This window comes from Anabas testudineus, chromosome 13, assembly GCF_900324465.2.
Source record: "Anabas testudineus chromosome 13, fAnaTes1.2, whole genome shotgun sequence".
In the NCBI taxonomy this organism is placed as follows: domain Eukaryota; kingdom Metazoa; phylum Chordata; class Actinopteri; order Anabantiformes; family Anabantidae; genus Anabas; species Anabas testudineus.
Genome location: NC_046622.1, coordinates 8,412,708 through 8,435,469, shown reverse-complemented (window position 1 = coordinate 8,435,469; position 22,762 = coordinate 8,412,708). Strand labels below are relative to the sequence as shown.

At 42.4% G+C, this 22,762-nt stretch overlaps 1 protein-coding gene across 2 annotated transcripts in view; it reads right to left on the bottom strand.

Annotated features, from left to right (window-relative positions):
* Positions 1-22,762, bottom strand: part of epha4l (eph receptor A4, like) — a 51,024-nt gene that overhangs the window by 19,813 nt on the left and 8,449 nt on the right. For both annotated transcript variants that reach the window (XM_026376837.1, XM_026376844.1), the window contains exons 4-5: positions 9,680-9,835; positions 3,219-3,554 (exon numbers count right to left, since the gene is read on the bottom strand). In XM_026376837.1, coding sequence (XP_026232622.1) covers positions 3,219-3,554; positions 9,680-9,835 — 492 coding nt within the window. The remainder of the gene's footprint in view (positions 1-3,218; positions 3,555-9,679; positions 9,836-22,762) is intronic.

Here is a 22,762-nt window from a genome sequence, read left to right as displayed (position 1 = left end):
AAGTATTTGTGCTTCGTGGAGCAGCTGTGGTTGTGCGCGAATTTGCTGCCGATTACAGTTTGACATTAAAAAAAGACAGAGGCTGGGCTGCACATGTGGTTGCCAGATTGGGGGCCTGGTTGCCAGATTGGAGTCACTTGATTTCGCTGCCGCCAAGGAAAAATAGCCGAGGAGGGAGCCGTTTTTCAGGGTGCAGAGAAAATGGCTCCTGCGTACAAGAACCTTCCCCCCCGTGCCTATAAAACCTGCTTGCATCTCCCCGAGCACATTTCCACATGTATGTCTGCCGGTTTGCCAGAAAGATGGAAACTCGCATACATGTGTGCTGACAGACATGCCCACACACACACTCTCTCATGCACTAATTCAGTTTTAGTCACCTAAGCCTGCCAAGTATTTTGTATCAAGACATAAACACCTCTCACTCTCAGTATTTCTTTCCCTCTTTCTCACACATACACACACACACACAAAGCGCTTGATCCCATAAAGTCAGAAAAACATCCATTTACAGCCAGGGGTCAGTTCAAAGCTTGGTCTCCGCTCTTTCCCCTCCCTTTCCCCATGCAGTCCGGGTGAAAGGGTCACACACCAGCTGATTTACGACAGTGAAATTGTTCATGGTGATACGTGGAATATATCCTTCTAGCACATACCCACACACACAGATATGTATATTCCCGCATGCAGATGCAATCAAAAACACTCAAGTCTTAATTTTTGTCTGTCTGCATTTTTCTCAGCTGCACCTTCATCCGTTTTCCACTCACGCAAAAATACATAAGCGCTCCTCCCTTCCAACCTGCCTACCTCACTCCTTCCCCTTAGCCGAAATTTGAACTTTTATGGAAAGGCGGTGGTGGGGGCGTCTTTTCCACAGCACTTATAAATCCTAATAAATCTATCATAATAAATGTGTAATCCATGGTGTCTGGATGAGGGGAGGCGATACAGCGAGAGGGACAGCCACAGATGACTGGCTGGATTACCAGAGGCTGAAATCAGAGCTTCCAAAGCCCATACTGAGCATTAGCAGGAAGAAATCCAATCAGTCTGGAGCTATTCTCTTTAACACGCACACCCACATGCACACAAATCATAACAGACGCACACAGAGACACATAGGGAACATTGTTTGAGAGGCAAATCTAGATTGTCCCCATCCATATACAATAATGTATATTTAATTAATAATTTACATAAACCATCTGTACACGCCTCCACGCCTCCACGTACAGTATAAATGCTGCAGTTTGTATATAACGTCACTTTGTAAGCTACCTATCTTCTCACCCACTTGCTTGTACACTCTGGCATATGTTGAGTGATCACCAGCCTTGTACGTGCTTGTGTGTGTCATTATGCATCCTCCCTGTTACTGTAATTGTTACTGTGTGTAAGTACGAACAGCCACTAGAAATTGGAGTCAAATTCCTTGTATGCATAAGTACTAGGCCAATAAATCTGATTCTGATTCTGATCCATGAGCATACAAACATTCTGTGTAACACATTTTCTCACTTGTAGCCAAGGATGCCTGTTGTGCACATGTGCAAACACACACATTCACAAAATGCACAGTCTAATGGAGCTTCCAGCTGCAAACTTCATATAACTAACTCTTGGGGAAGAGTTGTGAAACATGCAACAGTGACAAGCCAAAGGCAACATCATCTGTATCTTACAACTTGAAGTTACCAGATTAGCCTCAAGCAACCTCAGGGGGACATTGCTATGTGTGTCTTATTATGTCTTTGTATGAATCCATGTGCGAGAGTCTGCACTTTAGATTTTTACCGCAACTGTGAACCAGTCTGACCATACTGACATGCTGTTACGAGCCCTCAGCCTTGACTCAAGGGTGTGCTCCGTTACAGCTCCCACACATGGCTGTCTGGCAGGACTTGCAGCTCTCCCACAAGCAGCACATCCATTCATCTCTATCTTCCTGACCCTAGCTCATAAATTAAGCCATGGTGTCCTTAAATTGCTAGTCCAAGTCCTATTCAAGATATTCACTTTTCCCAGGGATGGAAATTAGTGATAAAAAAATAAAATACCTACACAAAAAGGCACTTAGCTTGCCACCCAAGCAGTAAAGAAGACCAAGGTAATGATCGGCTATAAGTGGAGAAGAGAAGGCAGGAATGGAGAGAAAGGGCCAGGGTCATAAAATCCATTTGCACAACAACCAGTTACAAAATGGCTAAACGACAAAACAACAGGAGGCTTTGAATGCACCCCCAGGCTACAGGGCTCTTCTCCAGCTCTAGAGAAGAAGCTGTATTCATGGCTGTATTCTGCTACACACACACACACACACACACACACAATCCAGCATTTGTAATGAAACCTCCACAGATCAATAAACTCATCTAATTCATTAGCTCAAGAGCTAAATATAGTACATTGCGCCTATCTTCAGCCTAGTCTTCCTTTGCCTAATTATGCAAAACTCAAGTGAAATATTGCAGAAAATCATTTCCCACTGCAGAATCCATCATCCTCCTCAGTAATCACCCAGCCTTCGCCCAAATTATTCACAGCTTTAATAAACATGTTTTGACAAGCACATTGCCCCCAAAAAGTACTTAAAGCATTCAGTGTAACGAACCTGTGCTCTGCATGAAACATCAGCCTGCGCACGCAACTACTGCAGTATAGTACGCTCTCTTTTTCATACGCTCACACAAAACAGGTCAAGTTTAACTTGGATTAGCAAGCAAACCAGGGAATATGGCCTAAATTTAACATTACATTTTAACATTAGCATTAGCATTAACATTTAAAGTTTCACTGAATGGCTATTCTGGGACTTAGTATCATGATCTTGAGGATGCTCACGTCAAACAATTGCAAACTCAAGCTCTTTAGGAAGCGTGGGATGAGACTGTATTTGTAATCTGGTGTTTCGTAGTCAAAATTAAAAATTTTATTCTCCAATTAAACTAATTAAACATATAACTAATGACAGTTACTAAGTATATTTTAAAATCGCTTGTGCACCAATGTTGAACTGTTGACTGAAAATATTGTGACGCTTCATAATAAATAATTTTTACAGCCACAGACACAACATTGTTATCAATAGAAAGCCATTAACCTCCACTGTTAAAAAATACAGAATTCTATCATTATTTCTGTTTTGCAGTTGACTTAATTTACACCCTTTTTCAACGTCTTCTACTCAGCATCTCACTAACATCTGATTGTCTTACCAGCCTGATTGGTGGTGACGGTCACTGAAACAGCCTGTTCTGGCCCAGGGCTCTGAGGCGAGACACCATTCACTGCCCACACCTCAAAGGTGTAGTTGGTATGGGCCTGCAGCTCGTTGATGGACACCCTGGTTCCCTTCAGGCTCAGCTGCTGCGGGCTGAAGTGGATGCCATTACCACAGGCCTGACAGCGCCGGCCGTCAGGGCCACAGCGCTTACACACCACATTGTATGTCAAGTCCTGGCGTCCTCCTGAACTCCGGGGTGGACTCCACTCCAGGTTTACAGAAGTCTCATTGACATTGGAGATTAGGTGGACAGGCGCTGATGGAGGTCCTATGGAGGTGGAAGAAAAAGGAAAGAAATGATGTTATTACCAGTAGCTGTTAGAAGGTACAGAATATTTACGGAGGTTACCGTTGAAAACCTGGAAGTGGAAACATGGAGATTTTTATACAATCATCTGTCTAGAGAATTAATATTAATAACAAATTACTGATCGTTGTATTAACAATATGTTTTCCGTGATGTGTCCAATGGCTTCGGTAATTGATTCTTTCAAAGATACATATAACAAAGATGCAAATGTGTAACTGACTGGGTTGTCCCTTTATTGGGAACTGAGGCTTCTTAAATATCTTTTTAATGTCCTGTCCATTACAGAAAGGGAGTATCCAATTTCACCTCAGTTAATTCAGGACACTAACTGAAATCCAATAGCCCAGCAGATTTCTTTTCCATTCATATGTCGAATCAGCTGGACGTGGCAGGGAGCCCAAGCCCGCTGCTAACAGCGGGGCTTTACGGCACCCACCATATAACTTTAGACGTAGTTTACTTTGGAGTCTGTTATTAATATTATGCTTTGATGTAAAACCTACACGCTCTATATGAGAGCATTTCCACAGATAAGTGAGAAAACTCCCCTGCTAATCAATCCCAATTTACATGTCAGCTCTATGGTAATTAATGTGTTTTTTTGTGTTGCTTTCAAACATAAGCATCAGTAATTGACATAACTTTCCCTCTCTCTCTTTCTCCTCATCTCTGTTTTCGCTGTCTCGCTCGCGCTCTTTCTGACTAATGAAGCACACGCGAGCGGGCTAGGGGGATCGATGCAGGGTGAAATATGAAAGCTATTCAGTCCACAGACGAATCATTTCACAACGGAAATTAATTATCAGTGTTATTTTTGGAGGACCAGAGTGGCAATGAGTGATTTCACAGAGACAGAGAGCAGCAGAGGGGACAGTGTGTAGGAGTGTGTGCACATGGTCGCCTAAGGAGAAATAAGTGTGCCTTATTAATGGAGACTTGGTGGAAGTACAACTCTACCCATGATGCATGCTTCTTCACAAGATGCTCATAGTCTATGTGTATGGATTAGATTTACATAATATGCCAGCATTAATCTGGCAGCTGAGAGGAAGGAGATGGAGAAGGACAGAAGGAGAAGACAAACACTGTCTGTTCATTCAGGCAGCAGAAAGCCGTTGATTGGTATGGAAGGATCAGGTCTGGAAGGATGGATGGAAGGAGGCAAAGAGCTGAAATGGGTAGTGGTGGGTGAGGAGGAGTGTCTTTAACAAAAAACAGCCAGTAGCAGTGAAAATAAAGGATACTGAGTACACTGTAGTATTATTAGCATCGCTGAGCTTTTTCCAACCAACCACAGCCTTTGATGAAAACTTATTAATAAATGCTCATTAAAAATTATGATAAAGTCTCACTCACCACCCCCTTTCCCCCACGTTTTTTCCCCCCTTACTCACTTTCCTCCCGCTCTCTTTCACCTAATTCCTCCTATCCACTTCTCAGACAATGGAAACAGTTACAGATGGTGTTTCTAAATTAAGGTGCCTACACCCAAAAGTCATTATAACAGTGCCTTTGCCAGTGTTAGCTCAGCCAACCTTTTAATACTGTGTGCTGTCTTAGATAGCCTACACTACAAAACCATTACCGAGCTGTTATCTGAACTTCGAGGGTCATAAACCGAACAGAACAAAGTTGATGTTTCCGCTCACGGTCTGACAATGCGTGCACTGTTTTTTCCTTCCTCACAAGATAGAAAGATTAAAGATATGTACATAAAGAACATATACACTGTGTTTACACACTTTTTAAAGATTTAGAACTATGACTATGCTTAAATGATGTCTCAGTCATATGTGATGTGTGTGTGCATTGCCAGGGCATCATTTCACAAAGATTATTTTGTTTGTTTGTTGCTATGGAATATCTTGCAACAGGGCTGTAAAACTTTATGACTGTATAAAGCCTTAAACACATTCTACCACATGTCAATAGTCCTCCCTGCCTTCTTCCTATACACACACACACACACACAGTCTACCTTCGGCTGTACCTGTCGCTCTCCCAGAATGCACCGGTGGGAGCAAGGGAGCGTGGGAGAGCCTTCGGCTGTGACTGACACTCGGTAATTAATCCTGGGAGAGAGAATGGCGAGGGGAGACAGGAGCACAACACTCTCACAACCTACATATAAGCACAATATGGCCTTGAAATTCGAAATCTCCTTACAGTTGGAATCCAGGGGGACACTTAGAAAGTTTCCCCTGTAGAAAGTTGGTGATTTCTCCTCCTCTCGTTTTCCATTCATTTACAGTGTTGCAATTTGCTCTGAGCCTTATTTCTTCCTTTCCTGCTACTCCTTCAGTCCCTCGCTTCCACTGGTCCCTCCTTTAATCTGTCTTTCTCATTTGTACACCACTAAATTCTCCATCTTTCCCACTACATTCTCCCACACTCTCCTCCTTTCATCCCTCCCTCGTTCTGTCTCTTTCTATCAGTAATTGTTAGCCGAGTGTTGCACAGGACGGAGGTAAAGAGCAGGCTAAATTGGCCAGAGCATCGACCCCGCTATTACCATCCGGCTGGGATTCATTCAATGCCCCCCTCGAGTCCTCTCTGCTCTGCGATCATTCCTTCTCTGTTCCTCCCTCTTCCTCTACCATCACCGCTAAGAAAACTGGGGAAAATCTGAGAAACACATCAAGGGCCAACAGAAACCCCAAAATGGAGAACACCCCTTCCTTATAACCTGAGTAAAGTGGAACAACTAACTCCCATGGGTGTCTGTCCTGGGTTGTCATTACTACCCTGTGGTGGATGTGTGTATATTTATATTGGTTGGCCAATTTTTCCCTGAACATATTTAACTATACTAAACTGTGGGTTTATTGATTAGACTGTATATTATATTTGAAAGTTGCCTTCAACTTGTTAAATCATAAAAATGTCCTGTGTATTACATATATCGGAGTAAAATCCATGTGAACTACATGCTCAAATGTTTGTCTACAGTTGTGTATACAGGGGGAACATGCAAAAGAAAGTAATATAAAAAAAAACACGCAGACCAGAATTACAAAAGAAACAACACAAAACATAAAAAAAAAATTGTTGCAGCAAAGAGAAAGATCCCAAATCTGTTTCTAAAAAGTGATATAATTCATTAATGCTGCCAAGTTCCTCAGGCAGGTTGATCCAAAATGTGGGTGGCAAATGAGTGGATTGGTTCTTGTTTTTAATCGGGAAAACAAGTGTTTCAGTGAAATGCAGCACACATTAATCACAGATCAAACGAACAATTGCTGCAAACAGGCAAAGAGCAAGGATGCAATGGAGGTGCCAACAGAAAGACACATGAGGAGTAACAGGCCTGCACACAATGATGGAATTACACAACATCCAATTTTAATCAGCATCTTCCATTGCTAGACCCTGAGCTAAGAGAGGGGAAAAGCGTTTTCAATTACCTATAAACACACACACACAGACATGCACCCCAATTACCAGAGATGCTGGCTCTTTCCCAGTCTGACCTTCAGCAAGGCAAACCGGGAAATAACTTTAAGAGGACTGTTTTTTTTTTTTCTTCATCTGCTCTGTTCGTGACTCTGAGTGGGTTTTCAGAGAATTAGAGAGTGAAAACAAAATGCGGATGACGAAGGATGCATGAGTGACAGCTGTAATTACAGAGCTGTAACATGTGGGTGAGAAATAAAAAAAAATGCACGAGGAAGGAAAACAGCAGACGACAGACAGGGTGAGAGTTCAAAGATCAAATGTTGGCCGACTGACGAGGCAGGGCAAAGGTTGGTGAGAGAGTCCTGCTAATGTTCGGAGTTAGGAATGCCGTGGATATGGGATCGTGGGGTCCTATAAAGTCAACCAAGTAATGAGCTTTGACAGCTGTTGCTTGCAGCCGTCATGCTTACATGCCATGCTAACTAACAGAACAATGGAGATGAGCTCCCAGCGCATGAAGACTATGAAAGTTTTACAACATAAAATATCTTTGAGTTACTTCATGATTTTTACACTTTAAGTATTGAAAACAGATGAACTCACAACAAATAAAGGAGCTAAAATCAAGGTTAAAGTTTCCGCAGCACAGGTGTTTTGTAGTTATACTATTTTGTTTTTCTTTTGAATGATTAATTATCTGCAGCTCAGTTGTGTTTTTCTCCCTGATTTATGTTTAATGGGCTGTTGCAGCAGGAAAACAGTAAAAATGCGTTAATAATGAAATGATGACCTAATTTAAGACTCATTAAGGCTCTGATGAACTAATTTGGTATTACTGCTTGAAAATTGACCTTGGACAAACAATTAATCAGTTATCAAAATAGTTGCCAATTGATTTACTGTCTGACTAATCAATAAAACAACTAATCATTGCAGCTGTACATTCAGCACAGTAACCACACGCAGAAGCAACCGGGCTGTTCAGAGAATAGAATATTTAGTCAGACTTAAACAGGTATGCACTGTGTCGTGTGAGGATCTCTACTTTCAGCAGCGACACCACTCGGTTGCGGCCCCTCTGGGAAATCTGACTTCTCTGATCCTTTACCCCGAGTATGCAAATCAAGTTTTTCATTAACATGACTGTTGAAAAATCATCTTACTGGACACAGCCGACTGTAACCAGTGAACACATGTTAACACAGGGTCGCTGTTTCACATAAAAACAAATTCTCATTTAGCTGCCTGCTATTGACAGTTGATATGAACAAATCCGATGACAATGTGGACTATAGTTTCATAAAAGGTTTTCTAATTGCTGGGAATAAAGTCCAAGGAGACACTTTTGTTTAGTGGCACCGGGGAAAGTGGCGAAAAAACAGCTCAGAAATAAGCCAAAATTCAATCAGGGGGTTTTGCAGATTACTATATTGCTCAAGTATAACAATGACTCACACGGTATTCTTGGAAATACATGGAAATATTCCACAATAAAGCATAGCTTATGAGCCTGCATAGATACTGTACAGCGAGGGCCTGATTGGCTGTGATTTAGTTTTGTTACTGCTAAGATTGTTACTGTGAGTGTTCGTCTGATTCAATCAACTGTTTTGCTGAGTGATGAAACCATAGGAACTTCAGATCATTCAACCAAATAGCGAGCCAACTATGAGCTAAGCAACTCAACAGATGTCTTGGTTGTAAAACTAGTTCATGACACATACTTATTCATATACAAATGTCTGTCATATAGGGAATGAATGCTGTTAGTTTCCTGGGAAACAAGTGTATGACTGTGTTATGCTATGTTATGTTCTTTTTCTCTTTGTTCTCTGTTCATGTATATTTCTACCAGTACACATTCCCAGTTCCATGACTCAGAGACGGAATGAGGTCTGAAAAAGGAAGATGCATCATTAGACAGCAAGATTGTTAACAATATTTGTTATCACAGTCACAGTGAGTCAGGGGGAGGATTGAAAGAACCAGATTCACCAGGGGTTGACTCACACAACCAGATGGAGGAAAGTGAAGACACACATTGAAAATAGATAAAGCTGAATATCTTCCTTCAGCTCAATATCTTCATGTATTCAGTTTCACTTTCTTTCTTTAGGACACACAACCTTCTTTCTATCCATATCGTCTCACTCTCTGCATGCATCTTAACTTTTCTATGTGCCCCTGTTTTTGCACCTTTTATTGTCACCTCCCTACATTTATCTCTATTTGTCTTTTTCCATTGTTCTCACCCTCCTCTGTTGTTTTGCAGTCTCTCTGTGGAAGACTGGATCTGGGATGCAGCAGTTTATACCCTCATTAGTTCTCTGTCACTATGACTGATCACTAAGTACCACCTGGAATCAAAAGACACCTATTAAACCAGCAGCTGCTTGCTTCATGTGTATGGAAAAAGACTGTCCCTGTGTTTGTGAGGGGATAATTCAGGTTGGCATTTCCATGTGTGTGTGTGAGAGAGAGAGTGAATCCATGACCATGTTTAGGTGAAGACAAACACATGTGTGTGTGTGTATGCACCTTTAGCACTGTGTTTCTAAAGCACTATACTGCAGCATGTTCAACAAGACGGTTTCTTGTTATTTACAAATTATAGTACCGCATAGCCCATCATGGCTTCTTGCTAATAAACTGGTGGTTAGTCTTGTGCAACATGTAGGTGTACTTACGGGTACATGGCATGGATGCTGGGTCAGTTTCAGATCGAAAATATCCTTTGTCACAGGCACAAGAAGTGGATCCCTCCCTGACGGAGTAACTGTGGAGTGGACACTTGGAACAGGCGCCATCAGTAGCCAGAGCGCGGTAATAACCGATCTTACAGGCTGAAACATAAAAGAAAATAATAGGTTTGATTAGCAACATTAGCTGGGTATTACGAGGACCTAAAACAGTATGTCATGTACTTTATATAAAGAGTAAATCATGAATGTATACCATCTTGAATGTTTATACAAAACAACCAGAGCCCATGACAGATCAACACTGACATTCTTCAAAAACATCACCAGAAATCAATATGAAAATTACATCCTGTAAATGTTTTATACATGAAGTTGATATAGGTGGTTTTCTAAGGGGATGTTACCATAGCACTGAATGAGTAGAATAGAAGACGGAAACGTTGAAATCGTGCCCATTTTCCCCCAAGTAGCAACAAGAAAACAATATGTCTTCTCTCCCCAATCCTCCTCTTCTTTTTCCATCTTTGTTTTCTCATTTCCCCTTTCTCCTCCTCCTCGGAAACATACCTTCTATTATAAAAAAACAACAGGAGTAAAGATCTACCTGTTGCCTTTCAATTTTAAGCTATACTCTAATGGCAAAACGTGGAGCTTAAATGAAACCAGAGCCTTTGGCATTTCAGTCCATTTAACAAACAACCACCACTACACATAGCTCCGTTACTCTTACATGGCTGTTTTCACTCTGCATGGCCTGACACATACAGTGCACACACACACTTACACACACATGCTTTAGCCTGAAATGGTAACCTAAGTGACACTTTTCCTACTTTTGGCGACAGTGCTCGCTTTTCTCTTGAGTGACAGTTTGATCACAAGGCTCATCTTTCAAGGAGTTTCTCCGTCGTCTTTCCATTTTTATAATGGCTGTGGACGACTAGCGGGGTTATATTTCACCCCCTGAGCGCTGAACCAGAAGAGGAGGACAAAAGAGCAATTCTAAGAGAGGTGCGGCGCAGACAGTCGCAACACTGATTGGACCAAATAACCTGTCAGTCAAAAAAGTGGCTGTGCGCTTTGCAGTGGGAGGTGAACAGTATTGAGGCCAGAAGGTCAGTGGTTTGGGTTCTGGTAGAGTGGGCGATGTGTATGTGTGTGTGTCTTGTTATGATGTAAAAAGATCCTTCAGAGACAGATGGGTATATTCATACTCAGTATAAATGAGATAATTGCACACTTATATTCGGCAGAGGTAAAGCTATCCTCCCCCTGCACACATACACACACGCACACACTGAAGCTGCCTGTACTCGCAAGCACATACACAATTCATATGTAAAAGTTCATTTAAAAGCCATGGAATTTAATACCACAGTCATAAATACATCCTACATACAAAAGAATAGCCACACAAACAAATTCCCAGATGTGTTCACCACACTAGAAATCAAATCAGTGCCTATCCACATAGACCGCAGCGAGAAGGAAGTCCATCCTTCAACAGAAACACACATTCCACCGGCCACCCGACATGCCCGCACATACAAACAGCAAAGGAAATCCACAAACCCCTTAAAATGCTGGGAAATCCCTCTCTTGGAGGTGCAATAAAGTCAGGCACTTTACCCTGCAGCCGCTCCTCTGCAGCAGCTGGATTAGCGTAGTGTGCCGTTAACAGAGTCAGGCTCGCTGCTACCTGCTGAGCCATTCTTTGCCCGTTCCCACTCAGTCAATCATGGCTAAATCCCTGCAGCTTCACTCGCTAATGCTAAGCTAAGGGCCTCTTTGATTGTAGCCTGCAGGGGTGCGTGAAGCCTCCGTTTCTTTTCTTCACAGTTGCAAAAAAAAAAAAGGAGAGATTAGTCAGGAGGTGCTTTGTGTTATCTCTCTATCTTTAAAGCAATCTCTCAACGCCCACTCTCATCAGCAGAGACAGAAGGACACTGGGATTTGTGGGTATTGTTGAAGAGGTTGTGACCGCTTCAGGTGACATACACAAAGTTGCTATTAAGGTTTATACATGTGCACTGATCAGGAAAGTGTCTAGAGTTGAGAGGGGGGTCAACCAGCTGTTTGAGATGATGCCCCCTTGCTAAAAGCTGGAGGGAGAGTTAATTGAGTCCCATGCTTCACAGCCTTTGGCCCTGAGCCTCTTAAAAGAGACATAGTCTAAGAGCAGGCTACCTCAAACTGTGCACACTTGATGAGTTTTTTACTTGTCAATTATTAAGCTGTACCAGGCTGAGCCCAGAGTCCCCACTGGCTGTCCCAGAATTCTTTGCACAACTTAAAATCCCTGTTTGCCACAGAGGAGCTTTTGCATCTTTATCTGTGGTTTTAAAAAGTCTGCATTTCAGAAATTTTGTTTGAAAATGTGATGTCAACATATGAGAGCATGTTTATAGCAGTGACTACCCTGCAGAAAGGAACAGTCAGAGGGAAAAGAGAGGTTGCTGTCCAAGTAAAGCTAGAGAATTTGCTTCCTATTAGGAGTGTGAGTGTGCGCAGGCGAAGGAGACCACAGTAGTGGGTGGTCCAAGAGACCGTGGCTTCAGAGAAGAATCTCCCTTAAGACTTGCTGGATTTATCACTGTCCGGGCCAGCCATGGCAAACCCACACGCAGACACAAATACAGACACACATGAACACACATGTATTTAGTTTTTATGGGATTTGAGCTGAGCAGCCCTCATCACATCCTCTCATACAGCTCTCAAACGTCTACCCAATTTTTCCACACAGTGTTTTTTTATAGTCTCCCTTTTCTGCCCCTCAGCTCTCTAACTCTTCTATATTATTTTTTCTCACTTTTCTTCACCCTCTATCTCTCCCTCTCCCACTCGCCTAGGCTTTCTCTCTGCAGGCCTTCTTTCAGACAGAGTGGGGTTTGTCAGGTGCCAAATCCCTGAGCTGAAAGATCAAAGGCAGACAAAGAGACTGGTGACTTACTGTTCTATTCTGGAAAGGCAAAAAATGGAATCCCTCATAGAACGGGACATCACATTCTTCCCCCTTTTCTCCTCTGGCAGCTCTTTCACTCATTCAATCCTCCTCACTAGCTTTAGTCTTTTTTCCCTTTGTCAGTCTTTCTCCCGCCCCATCCCCATCCCTGTTGTCTCTAAGCTAAAGCACATTTGGGCTGTGGGAGTTAATGAGTAGTTTTGTCTGTGTGGTGGGGATTCTGCTGGCTGAATTGGTTGCGCCGCGTGAGGGGAGGTGAAAACAGGAACGTCTGTTCAAGACAAAACCATCAACGCAGCCATCTGCAAAAAATAGAAGTGCACAAAAGCTAATGATACAATGATGGCTACCCACACGCGAGCCAACTAAAACCCAGCTAAGTTTTCCTCTGAGTGGCAATAACCTACACACCAGGCTTTGAACAGTCATAGATGCTCCCTACACTGCTGCCAAATAAAACCACATCTACCCACACACCCACCCACTGCAGCCCACCTTGAGTGACCCGCATGCAAAGCCTGATAGGCAAGCTATTCTGCAGCCTACACAACAAAGTATCCTATACACTGGGGACTGAAATCATGAGAGCAAACCTGCGCTACAATAGCCATCCAAAAACCCCAGGAATATAACACCCAGCACACTGCACACAATAAATAGGCCTGCCCAGGCAGAACAATTGCCTCTCTTATAATCAAAGAGAGAGAATTAAGTTCAAACTACATCATTTTCCCTCCTTTCAAGGCTGCGCTTTATCTTCTTTGGGTGACGAAAACCCGGTCACTCTTATTTAGTCATAACAGACAGTGAGCGCTCTTCAGAAGAGCAGTCAGAGGCGTCTTCACAAAGCCGCTCTTTCAAAAAACGAAGCGATCGGCTTTCAGGACTTGAGGGCAAGGAGAGTCTCTCCTTCTCCTGCACCTTGAAGAGCAAGTGATCTCTATTCAGCCTGCTTTTCTGCCATATCCCACTGTCTTTGTGTTTCTTCAGTCTCCTTTTTCCCTTTTCTCCCTGTGGAAAGCAGTCCATTGCTCAGGTGAGACTGCTAAAAAGGATTACTATTCTAGTAGTGTTTTGTTTACCACCTGACTGCAGTCCTAAAGTGAAAAACAAAAACATCTTATGGATGTATATTCACTTTTTTCCCATAAAGATAAGCATATAGATAATAAAAGACCATCCACATTAACATACCTCAGCCACTGTCATATTAGAAAGGATAACTAGCTGCTGACCGTTAGCATCTGTCACTGGAACAGCAGGAGAGTGGAGCAGGTTGACTCATTAATTCCGTCACTGGGGGTTATTAATTACCTCCGGCTCTGACGCCGACATGCAGCCACATGACCAGCGAAACCTATCAGTGTGATGGATGAGGGACACACGGCCACCGAACATGATCACCGTGATTGATGACATTCACTCGACACACATCTTGACCTTAACCTGGCAAGGGGAAGGATCCCGTATAGTAGTAACATCAGTTTAAATGCAAAATCCAAAGAAGACAGGTAGGGACATCTGGGTTCAGATCCTTACCAGTGTTAACGAAGGCTAAGAACAAAAGCCGGCGAGGCTAATGATGTTAATAACACACAAGCCAACTTTGCTGACAATCACTGCAGCTTTGCTAACGATGGCCAGTGCCAGGGGGTGCAGAGTCGCCAGCAGTTTGTCTGTCAAAAGCCACATGATTTATAACTGCGTTTTCAGCAGCACAGATCCATCACACAAGAGCCACCCAGGACGCTGCCCTAATTAAAATGTATGTACATGACACATAAGAGCCTCAGCTAGACAACCACATGAGCAAGTATGCTATTTATGTGTACTATTTTTACTTTAAGTTTAAACTAAGTGTCTTTTAAGCTGGTTTCTTCCATATTGATCTTAACAGTGCAATTTAAAATGTGCAAGTTTGTACTATTTGCTATGTTCAATATTAATTTATGTTTTTTCTTACTGTTTGATTGCATAACTGAAAAATGTGAAATATTGTTCTGAAGGCTTCCTGGGGACCAAGGACTCTGCATTGTTACTGACACGTAGACTTCAACTTCCCCCCTAATTCCTCTAGCATGGCCTTAAGAAGGAATATTAGTACAATGGTTATATCAGAAAAATCTAAAGTATTCCACCCAGCTACTTCAGAACGCACATAGACCACTCCTTAAAAAATGAGTCACATGGTAATAAAGATTAATGTAAGGTAAAGCAAGAGTCATAAAAAAGAAAGAAAGAGTATTGAGGGCAAAGTGCACTGAAAGAAGACATGGATGAAACTCTAAGAGCAACGAGATGGATGGAATAGAGAAAGGTACAGGAGGAAAACAGATCCATCATTGTTTGATGAAACACTGTTTGACTTGGCTACGTTGGGTGGGGGTGACTCAGATTACACTTTTTGCATCCATGCCAGGTCCGCAAGGATGGCACCACCAAAAGCCGGGCATATCGCCAACCCACTGAGGACCTTTTGTGACCTAAGATTCACAGAGCAGGTGGGTAGTGGACTATAATTCAAGGCAAACAAGACATAGATATAAACACAAACAGGGGCTTACAAACCTGTACACACCTGCACTCTCTCAGGTATGCACACAAAGCCCTTCAAAGGCCCTCTGGACTATGCAGATGCACCTTCTAATGCCATGCCTGCATGCAAACACACAAAAAGACACACACACATCCATCCATCTAACAGGCATTGTGTAAGCACGGGTACAGGAGTACAGGAGGGATGATGGTAAACAAATTCAGTCAAGGTATTGTCTTAGTCCAATTTCTCCAAGGGCTCCAGAGGCTCGAGTCCCATGCTGAACATGCACGTGTGTGAGCATGGGTGTGTGTGAACAGGCAGTGTATCAAGCATGTTTTCCTGATATTGTTTACAATGAAAAGACCTGCATGTCAATTCAATTATGAAAAAAGACGGAGAGGTGGGAGTTGGGGGAATATGCTAATGTTGTGCGAGGAGGCACTCACGTGGGCACACAGCGCTAAACAATCGGGGGAATAAAACTATTCTACTTGCGGCGAGTTCAGGAGAATGGGGCAGGAAAAGGGAGGGTATGTGAGGAGAACACACACAAACACACACTAAGAATAGGTGAAGAGGAAAAGGAAGGGATAGGGAAACAGTCTCAGTGGGGCCTCATATGCAACTCTGTAAACAAATGTAACCCACGTGTCACACCGTAGCACCAATACATAACAAATCTCTGTAATCTACACAAAGCAACAAGCACAATGCACAATTTTGTTGACTTATTATGAATTAATTGTACATTTATTAATTTTTGCCAACTACTAGTCATACACATTTGAGATCTGGGCAATAGATGAATACTCTATCAGTATGATTCAATACAATGCAGGATTTGGATTTTGCAAAAGTGAGACATAAATGCTGTGCTGAGTTTTTTTGCATTATAACGGATATGTATCAACATTTTTAATCAGTGCCTGTATTTCCAATTACAGGAATTACAGTATGGACTGATACTAGACTATGAAAGCTGATTGTCAGTTTATATATACACATGTCCGTTATATCTGCAATTTGATAACTTCAGTTAATTATCCATTCCTAAAAACCCTCTTTTTCGCTTCTATCCTCTCTGATCCGCTTTGTATATAACTTGAGGTAGTTTCAAACTCTGAAATAGAGTATTGTGTCATTACCACAGAGTCATATAACATATGCATCACAGGAAGAACTAACCTTTACTTCCATATCATGTAGCCTGGTATCTATGTAAATATAAAAACAACATTTTGTAAATATTGACCTAGATATGGGGATTTTCAAAAAACAAAAAGCTGAAAATTAAAATCAGATGTTTCTTCGAGGGAAGCTTATTCAATTCTCAGCTTTAAAAAGGGTTCAACCTAGTACCTCAAATGAATGTCTATTACGATGCCATACACCACAAAGTATTTCAACCAATCAAAAAAGTGTGTTTAGGTGTCTCTGCCACACCCCTATAGGAAATCAGAATGCCAAAACATGTACGACATACAGTATGCTGAATCAGCATGCACACACACACATCTGTCAACATTTAAACTGTGCAGAAAAAGGCATACGAAACTTTAATTACGTTGTTGTCTGTGGTCTCAGGGGCAAGTTTAACATCAACCTTGTCAGTTTCTCAGAAGCGGTTTGATGGGTTATAAGGAGGGGTTGAAAAGGGGTCGACATGCAGGTGAAAAGGAAGGTATTTTTAGGTTGTTTGTTTAGGTAATCTATGTGTAGCTCCCAGACGACAGCCTGTCTGGGGCCGCACAACCCCTTCTATTGTGCGTGTGTGTGCGTGAGGGTGTCTGTCCATGAGAACCCTGCGCACACCATTGTCTCCACGTTGCGTGTTATGGAGTCATATGCATGGTGTGTGTGTGTGTGTGTGTGTGTGTGTGTGTGTGCACGCACTCAGTGACGGTACATAAAAATGTTCCTGGGTCACTAACTCTTCAACAGCTTTAACCTTTGCCCTTTTGTGGTCTCACTCAGGCCTCGCTCGTCTAAGACCACTTTCTCGTCTCTGCTGCCATCATTGCTGTCGTGGAAATGATACCCACTCTGACTTGAAACTGTGTCGGCTCCTGTTCGCATGGTAATGACCCTGCACTGTGTGCGTGTGTGCATTCCTAAGTTAGTAGCATGTACTGTATATATGTCCACAGACTTGCAGAGTGCATGTTTTGCCTTCCCTAACCCCAGGCTAGTTGAACCAAGGCCTTGCAGGAGGGCTAAAGGGTGTGTAACAGGAGCCTGGGGTTAATGACTGCTGCTTAGACGCAGTTACTCTGCTAATGTGTAACATTTTAGCCTTTAGCTTTGATGTGAGGACAGACATACAGACATGGCGATGACGGGAAGCGGCAAACAAAGGGCTGTGAGACCCAAATGCACAGCGGGCTTTGAAGTATGTTGGCACCACTGGTAGAAGGCCAGAGTCAAGTATCTAAGTTATGTTTTGTGTTTCTTGGACTCCTCGCTTTCTTTCACTCCAAGTATGTGCACTATTCGCTTCCTGCCTTTTCTGTTATCTCTCCTTATCTTTATAGTCTCTTTCGCCACTTTGGGTGATGCTCCGTAGTTGGCAACTTCTGTCAGTGAGCTGAGCAGCACTGATGTTTTGCAAAGCTGCCAAAAATATGTTCATAACTTCCTTTATTCTCTTTTCTATCACTGCCAATTGCTGCAATCCAAACACAATGGAAATATATTGCACAAAATGATGTTGCTGAAGAACAAAAGGCTCTATTGTTAAACTACAATCTAATTTAAATTGTTTAAAATGTATGTTCTGCTATTTCTTAAAAATAGCAGCTGTGAAAACAGTTCAAAGTGAGTGCTCTACTACACACGCAGGTTGATACTAATGGTAATAGTAACTGCAGCTGTCATAGGTTGTGACATGACCACACTGGGCTTGTTCAAAGAGTGAACACCGGCTGTACCCATAACCCCCCAACTTCACCTTTCACATCTCCAGCCATTTATCAGCGCCACTAGACAGAAGTCAATTCATCTTTCTCATGCCTTCTCTCTTACACTCACACTCCCTCTGTCACACATTTGCACGTTGTACTTGGATATCTCTGTGCTTCTATTTCATTTCAATCGCTTATTTAAGTCTCTTTTCAGTTTTTCTCTCTCTTTTTCTTCTTTCTTCTTCCCGTCACATTCCTTCATGGTGAGAGCCTTCAAGGCATGGCATCTTTTCTTTCTTCCTCCCTTTCCAGCAGTATTTGACAGCTCACTGAGGATCAGTAAGGATCAAGGTTTCTAATCCCAGAGAAGTGCCCTAGCATAGACACACCTCTGCCTTTGGCTGAAGATCTGCAGCTTCACATCTCCCAGTGCTGCAAGATTTCCACATCCACAAATTACATTTCAGCTCTCCCGCAGAGAGGTTACACCTCACAGCCAACCCCACTGTGTGTTTGATATAAATGGAGTTTGCATGGCAGTGTGCTTACATATGTAGTAACAGCAAGAGGTCTGCCAGGTTGTGAAGTTGTAGGCTGAAACCAAGAATATGAGTCACGTGACTCCCAATGCACACAACTATTTCACTTTCTCTAAAAGCAATATTTTGCTTTTCTGTCTGTATGCAAAAGATAAAGCATACAAATGCATCTTCCGATTAAGTGGAGGGAGAAGTTACTGTCCTTCAGTGCAAATCTACTTATTCTGTTGTTCACCAATTACTAAATTATGTTTTGTTACTCTGATCTGTACAAAATCTCACTGGTTTTGAGGGGTTTAGCTTCCAGGCAGTTTCTTAATCAGGTTTCTGTAGTAACACAGTGCCATATGCATACAAACATGACATTTGTAATATGTTGTTGTTTGTGACCCATAAACCAAAAAAATAATTTGAATTTATTTTAAGTATTTTAAGTTTTTCAAGCTTGAGATTCTTCAATCCATTTTTGGTTTGTTTGTTTGTTTGTTTTTTATGGATACAGGCTTGTACTGTCAACTCGCTTTGAGGAAACCAGCCATTTTCTAATGCCTTCTGCTAATGAATAAACCTGGAGAGTTGTATTTTTCCATTCCAAGTTTTCGAAATGCTCCAAACTCATTTAATATTATCTATGTAGATAATGAACCGGACTTTATTTCTAGACCCCTGGATGCCCAAAATACATCCTCCCACTTTGCAACAGAGTTTGTCCACAGAACTGCTTCCTTGCAACAGTCTGCACGTATTCCTCCAACTCACACATTCTAAGTGTGTGTGTGTGTGTGTTTTTCCAGGGAGAATAATCCAGTGTGTCATTTCCTCCACCACTGTGATTAGAAAGGAGGATCTCAGCTCATTAAAATGGACACTGCGTTCAGTCTCAGGGCCCATCAGATTACAGAGCAGCCCTTTATCGCAAGGCTTTTTGTCATAACCCCTAACTGATTGCAACGGAGCAGCCTTTGATTTGGCCACTGAACTCTGCAGCCCCAGAGAAAAAGGATGACGACGAAAGAGAAGAAAAGACCACCTACTATCGCCACGGCAGGATGGAGGGAGCTTAAGATAGAAATCAGCAGGAGAAAGAGAGAGGGAGAAATAAAACATTTCAAGGTGTCTGCAATCACCCTCCCATTGTCAGATACTAAGGGAGAGTTGGCCGTCCATCTGAAGAGCCGCTGGGTTGCTTTGTCTCCGGGCTCAGATCGTGCAACGCGATTGGAACGTTAATAGAAGTTTGCGATACAGCATGTGATATGTCTGCTGCGACAGATGCACAGAATAAATATAGGACAGATAATAGTTCAGACACACAGATACTTGGTGTCTTTCCTCACACACATGCACACACACACAGTCCTCACGATCAGTAACACATTACCTCAGATCAAAGGGATTTCTGTGCAATAGTGAACCAATGGATGAAGTCTACAAAAACTATGGTTGCCAGACTGGAACAAAATCTCTTTCCACTTCACTTCCTTCAATGTTTTTGTCTCTTTTTCTCTCTCTACCTCTCTGCCTGCATCTTCATCTCCAACTCCTCCACTCTTCCTGGCAAGAGAGAGGTCTGTTTTGCCTCACTCTCAGCACAAAGAAAGTGGCAGAGGCCCCCTTTCTTTTTCATAACCTCCCTCTGTTAAACAATCAACCCCATTCCCACTTGATCGCTGTCCACTTCTCTCTCACTATCCGTCTTTCTCTGCCTATACATCTGTCCATCTGTCTTTGCAAAACCCTGCCTCTTCTGTCTGCATCTGCGAGCTGAGGGTGAAAACTGTGGTTTGGAGGAATAAAATTTAAAGTAAGCGAAAGAGAAAGACAGGGGCAAGAGAGCAAGAGGGAGAGTGTGCAGGAGTGCAGGAGAAAATGGAGGGAGAAGAAGGGAAACAGCCGGAGGAATGGCGGGTGGAGGTGGGGGGGGGGGGGGGGGGGGTTGTGTAAAAGGACTGCATGGTTGTGTTGGTAGAGAGCTGGGGTATTGATTCAGGGCCTTTTGACATGCTAATTTGCTTGCTGACTGCTTTAATCGCTCCCTCTTCCCATTGCAGGCTTCAAAGAGAGGATGCTTTATAAAAAAGAGAGGAGAGGAGAGGAGAAGAGAGGAGAGGTCATCCTTTTAAACCCCCTTTGTGACACAATATATGCACATGTAAGGTAATATATAATATATTAAATACATTTATGGTCGCCAGATGACAAACATGTTAGCAGCACCATTTTAACATCCACCTTGGCACACTTGTTCTTACTCCACATTAAATTAATAGTAGACTTTAAATCTAAACTTCATACTAAACAGAATATAAGTACTGTATTGGTTTTGATTCATAATTTTTATAATGAACTGAAAAGCTCCTTAATGTGTTATAAAACGTATTAACAAAATGTAACTCACTCACTCACAAGCATGTTTCAGCCCTTAAAATGACACCTGTTGCTATAAAACTCTTGATTAAGCTGAAGAAATGGTTAAAAACATGTATGTACATGCATAGCATTTTATTGTACTAAAATACTTATATTGTATTTGTATCTAAGTCTGCTATTTGGTGTCCTGTGCAGTACTCAAACCTAACTTTTCACAAAAAAATTAAGGCTGAATTTGAAGAATTTGACTTCTTGGAGTCTTTCCTTAAAGCCAGTGTCAGCTCCTTGAAACGAGACAGAATAAACCGCATCACTCCAATAAATTCTTAAAATGACCTTGATTCTTTTTTACAGTAAAAAAAATTAAGATTTTAAAACTCAAAAGGAGACAAATTACCACTTAAATTAATATTTGTGACACGCTATTCATATACACTGGTGCTGTGGGATGGCTATGGCCATCAGCCCAGGTCACGCTCCATCGCCGTGGCTTCCTGCCCTAAACAGGGCACCACAAGGAGAAAAAGAGAGAGGGGTGATGAGTGTCAAGAACTGCGAAGGGAACAAACACTGAGGCAGGACGGCAGCCCTAGCAGGAAAAACATTTCAGCACCTCAGCTAATGATGGCTGAATTACCACCACCGGCACCCCACCACCCCACCTCCCTCCTCCATCCAGTCAAGGAAGGATTTGTGTGTTGAGAGGACTTTTTTCATCACTGGAGCTAAACAAGAACAGAATATAAAAAATGTTTTAAGCAATTATTTCAACAGGAAAAGGAGGGGGGGGGGGGGACTGCTCATGAGACATTTTGTCCTTTATTTCTATGTCTGTTGTTCTTTCTTGCTCTCTGCTGGTAATAGATTCCTCGTCTCTATTCAGCAGCACAAAATGAGCCTCTCTGGTGGCAGGGAGAGAAATGAGTACATTCACCTCTATTCTGTTGCGCTCTGCTCAGCTTTGCGTGTGTGTCTGTGTATGGTAATGCATACTAAGGCTTGTGTGCATGTGTGTGTGTGTGCATCGGTTGTACAACCTTATGAATGTGACTGTGTACTACAGTCTATTAGTTAACATGTACTTTTTTACATGTTGGCATACCTGGATTTTTCTGTTGGTTTATGAAGCAGTATGAGCATGCAGGCATGGCTGTGTGTCTGTGTACATGGACAATTTGGTTTCTGTCACTTAAGACATCCCTCACTGCATGTGCCTGGAGTTCTATTATTCGAGTTTGTGTGCGCACACTTCAGCATGTGTCTGTTTGTGTGTGTGTTTTTGGGAACAATGACGGGTGATGATGTTCCGTATGCTGCTCCTAGCTGCCTCCCTCTCAACAGTGAAGGTAATCTCATTATTCAGCCCACTTCCTGCTGCTGCCACCAGAGACAGGCTGACAAACACTAACTACCTTGACGGCCAAAGTAGAGAAAGGGAGAAAAAAAAGGGGAGGAGGATAAAAAGACAGAGTGTGAATATGTGAAAATTGCTAACATAAACTCAGCAGTGAAAATGAATAGAGATAAAAGTGAGGAAAGCTCATAAGGAGCCGTTAAAGCAACAGGATATTTAAAGAGACAGAAGGCATGGACATAAAAAACAAGCAATCGAACTGGCCAGGAAGAAAATGCAAATACTTAATTTGTGTGTATGCAGGAGCGGCAAAAGAGAAGGAGGAAAACTGGGATGGGAGAAGAAGACTGAGGGACTGCGTCTGTGTATTTAAAGCCATTGGGGACCAGCAGGCTAAATAG